The sequence below is a fragment of the Salvia splendens genome, chromosome 2 (genome assembly GCF_004379255.2).
Source record: "Salvia splendens isolate huo1 chromosome 2, SspV2, whole genome shotgun sequence".
Taxonomy (NCBI): domain Eukaryota; kingdom Viridiplantae; phylum Streptophyta; class Magnoliopsida; order Lamiales; family Lamiaceae; genus Salvia; species Salvia splendens.
Window position 1 is genome coordinate 14,930,784 of NC_056033.1, and position 4,552 is coordinate 14,935,335.

Here is a 4,552-nt window from a genome sequence, read left to right on the forward strand (position 1 = left end):
GATCGATCATTTACTTCCCTATACTAGCCAATAGTGTAGTGGATTGAGGTTTTGAAACGGGAAAAGTGTGTGTCCAACGACCGAATTATGAAGGTTCCACGATCTCCTAGACCCTGCGATCTAGCGAATTCTCTGGACCCTGTGGGATTGTGATACATCAATTACCACACTCCTTTTCTCCGTGACTTCAACCAACAACCGGAGGGCTTTTTCTTCGGACTGCGGCGTTGGATCTAGTGGCTTGGTCGACTTTGTCTTCTTCCCCTTCATCTTGGCCGATGGGACGACTGTCTGTTGGATTGTGTGCCAACACTCTCCTCCATAGGAGGGTGGGTTCGAGTCGATGGCATTGCCCCTGCCACTGCTAGTGTAGCTACCAGTGGCATTGACCTTGGTCCTTCTCGAGAAGGAAGTCGTCGTAGTACTTGAACTAGATTTGTAGTGTATCTGATGTTGCTAGTCTTTTCTTCTTAACGACTTGAAGGCTGATTGATTGGATAAGTTATGGTATTATAGGCTCTTCAACTACCAAACAATCAAGAGTTATATAACACAACCATGGATTGACAAATAAATCAATGAACAAAAATTAGAGTGGATACACATCCCATGCTTGCTACCGTGTTTCTAAAAGAAGCTACACACATCTTCCCTATTCTGTCTAAGCCTAACATTTCACCGGTCCATCGAAGACTCGGTTTCCTTCCCTTCAATGCTCAGACGGGACACCGATGAAGCTGTGCCTTCGGTGATTCTGTTGGATACAGAACCAATTCCTTGTTGTACATTGCTGCAGTTCTTCACTTTAGACTCGCCCCCGAGATAGTTTGTTAGGACTCGTCTAACACCTAAGCCACGTCGTGGAGGCTTGTTGCAGTTGCCCCCGATGAACGGTGTCCTCTCCCCTCTGGCAGGGCTGATCAGCGGAGCCGGGGAGAAGCTAGGCGTGCTATATGCTGAGCGGTAGGGAGTGCCCGAGACGGGCACGCTGAATGGCATCAACAGCTTCTTCTGAGAAACCACACTCATTGTTGAAAGTTTCTCAGACTGCTTGTTTATGTTGTCAACGTAGAGTAGATCCTCAATCCGCGCTACAATATTGAATGCAAGGCTCTCCAACACGCGCGAGTAGCTCTCCAAGATCGCCTTCCCGACATCCTACAACAATTCACAAACACATTATTATTACATCAATCCACATCACAAAAGAGGGTGTGTGTTTAATTTTACCTTGTTGCATTGTATCTTGGTACTATCCAGTGTGGTTTGTGTTAAACCCGGGAATCGCTGCTTCAAGCAGTGCAAGAGGGTTTCAGCTCGTTCAGCGAGGAACTGCTCCCTCTTGTCCCCATCCATCATCAGATCCTTAACGATCTCCCAAGATGACTTGCTGGTCGAACGGTTTGGATGAGTTTGTGGCCTTGGATGCTGCCTTCTCCGCCAAACGTAGATTGCTGCCTCCACCCGGTTTGCTATCTCCAGAGCAACGTGCTCCGATGACAAGTCAAGGCAATCAAGCAAGCACTCGGAGGAGAAGTGACATGATGTTATGTATCGGTAGATGACATCCCCTAGGCATGCTCTCCCGTTCTACAATTAAAAAAACACGAATCAGAAACTTCCTCTTTCGAATTCTAGCGTTGAAAATCCGAATAATAAACCTTTGGGAGTGTTTCCAAGTATGACTCAGGTACTTCCATTTCAGCCAAAGCAATGCTGTTGATAGCCATAGCAGCTTTGAGTATCTGGCTTGCGAAATCGCGCTTGTTGATCAGCTGCTTCTTCGAGGCTTCAGGTAGACCTCCAGGAGGGACACGGGGCACAGGCAGCCACCATTTGTCCTCTTGTCGTTGAGTAGCTTCCCGGAAGGAGGCTGATCCATCATCGCTCTCCGGAGCTACCATGCCTTGATCAACGTACCAGAACTCAGTCTGGGTAAACCCTTCTAGTATCTCCTGCCACATCGCAAGGACAATTACAGAGATCAAAACAATACTCAATGATGAGATCAAAACAATGTCGAAAGAGAAATTCGCACCAGCAACATGTTGTCGAGTTTCTGAAGAGCTGGAAGATTAATAACAAGATCCAATCTTGGCCGAGACGTCATAACCTGCACACACACAACAAAAAGCAATCACTATTCAATTCAAGTTCATCAACTTGTTTCCAACAAGAGATTAGTCCATCACTAGATGCTTCACCTCATGCCTGGTTCCATCAGGAAAAGTTTGCCAAGAAGGTTTCAACTCCACAATGTAATCACTAACACAGAGAAGCCATTCCATTTCTCTCCTCCACATTGTTTTCTTCTCCTGCTGCAATGGCTCCAATCTCCACAGCTGCCCAAACACAGTAGCTATGCACAAACAATTTGTCACATATCATCACCACAACATACAGAATCTAATTTTGGATGCTAATTGAGAAACAAATACAGACACAATTGAGATTAAAAACTGAATCTTTACCACACAAATTTGTAATTGCATTCGAAATCGCCAACGCTGGGCACACTCCTTTTCCACCTCCTGACATGTCCTCACCCAGCAATAACTTCCCAAACCGCTCTTTCATCATCTCCATTTCTTTAATTAAATAAATAAAAAAAACAAGAATAAATATCTGATCCTTTCAAGATTATAATCAAGAGAGAGTCGTGACTAACCTGAAAGATTTGAGGTCTGCTTCGTCAACGCATTCTCACTGTCACAACACTCAGCATTCAATTGGGGGTTTTTGATTGACTGATTAGAGGCTTTCTTGATCGGCCAACTCAATTGAGCTGAGCAAGAATTGTCAGAACTCGATCTACTCTCAGAGCTGCTGCTCCCAGTCGGCCCACTCACTGAGTCATCACTTGCCAACTCGGAGGCCTCTTTCTTCTTCCCAGTTGCGCTAGCCATTTTAACGGCAAATGGGAATTACCACAAAAGGGGGTTGCTTCAATTCAAGAAAAGGCGTTAGCCGTTGCCTCAGAGAGGGCCATAAAGATTCAATCTTGGCAACGGACAAGGGTTGAAAAGGTCGAAATTTCGAAAATAAAAAGGGGAAAAGTTGAGCTGCTTTAAACGGTTAGGCATGGATTACATTTATCTTCTACTGCGTGAAAGTGGTGGTTTTCACTGTGTGTGTTGAGTGCAGATTTGATTTTCAAAATAGCTTCAAGGTAACTGCCAAGTCACAAGAGGGCCAACGTCTACTTTGGAAGTCCCATTTAAAATACTGATTTGTTTAATATAAATAGTGATAGAGATGTGTAGCCGTAGCCGTGGGGCTGCTCGATCTACTCAATTTACTATTTTGCCCATTCTTTACTTAATTATTTGGTCATTAAGCTGGTTTACTAATTGATTTCGAGTTCAAGATTAACAAGGAATTTTCAACTGCTTTTTTTCTTTTTCTTTTTTTTATCATTATCATTTTGTAAATTCAATTTCACCATATAAATGTGAAATGCTGATACGATCGATGATTATTATTATTATTATTTAGTTAGTTAATTATGGATTTGCATATCTTTTTCATATCTTTTGTCTTTCATTAAGTTAGTATATCCACTATTATAAATAGTGGACATTGTTAGTCATTTTTGATCATTCAAGAAATATCAATTATCCTTCTATTTTATTTTCTCTTATTCTCTTTCCTTTCAAACGTGCAAAACGCACAAAACCCTAATTTTGACTCCGGATTGATCGACGAGCAAAAGCTCCCGCGACGTTCGATGCAAAATCTACAAGTTAAGGAACTTCATCCTTAACAATTGGTGTTTTCATTGTGAGCTCTTCCTCCGAATCGCTGTCTACATGTCGTACGGCTACACCGAATATCAACTCCGGCAGGCGGATTACCACCCATGGCAGCTCGTACCTCAACCCCTGCTCCATCCGATCAGAGCGTTAGATCAACATCCATCATATCCATATCCACAGGATGGGAGACTCCACCCACAACACCATCCTTACCAAGCCCGTCAACCCACTTCCTGGGACCCGCCATGGCTGCGCCAGGAAACTGCGTGTCAGCAACCATCGTCCTACGAGACAGATTTGTACTCGCTACCACCGCCCTCTTGTTGGGACCCGCCAAGGTTGTGCACGCAGTAGGGATACTCTCAGCCTTATCAACCGCCTCAGCAGCCACACCACACCGCGTTCAGACAACCCACTAGCTGGGATCCACCTGCCTACTGGGAGACAACGGGACAACGCCCCTTCCACGAGTTCTCGGCATACGATCATCCGCTGCCCCCCAACCATAACTCAGGATGGAATCAACCCGTGCCACAGCCACCTTGTCCAGCCACCACCACGGCACATCCGACTCTCGCACAACTTCAACAATTGTTGGAAGCGTGCTACAGGATGGAGTCTCGCCTTGTTGCAGCCGACCGACGAATCGACAACATGCTTCCTCCCGAGCTGCCTGAACCTGAGCAGCCCTACGGCTCCCAAATTTTTGGGTTTGGGGACCTCGTTCAGCACCTTCCTCCATCAGGAAATTTCAAGGCTTCGTCGGGGCCGTCGGGTTTAGTCCCCTACGACTCATT

At 45.3% G+C, this 4,552-nt stretch overlaps 1 protein-coding gene across 1 annotated transcript; it reads right to left on the minus strand.

The window, feature by feature from the left end:
• Positions 1-502: 502 nt before the first annotated feature.
• On the minus strand, positions 503-3,184 carry LOC121761773 (rop guanine nucleotide exchange factor 5-like). Its single transcript, XM_042157443.1, has 7 exons — positions 2,669-3,184; positions 2,472-2,588; positions 2,205-2,359; positions 2,039-2,113; positions 1,662-1,955; positions 1,231-1,590; positions 503-1,158 (listed from the first exon to the last, which is right to left on the minus strand). The coding sequence occupies exons 1-7, from the start codon at positions 2,904-2,906 to the stop codon at positions 676-678; spliced, it is 1,722 nt and encodes a 573-aa protein (XP_042013377.1). The 5' UTR covers positions 2,907-3,184; the 3' UTR covers positions 503-675.
• Positions 3,185-4,552: the final 1,368 nt, after the last annotated feature.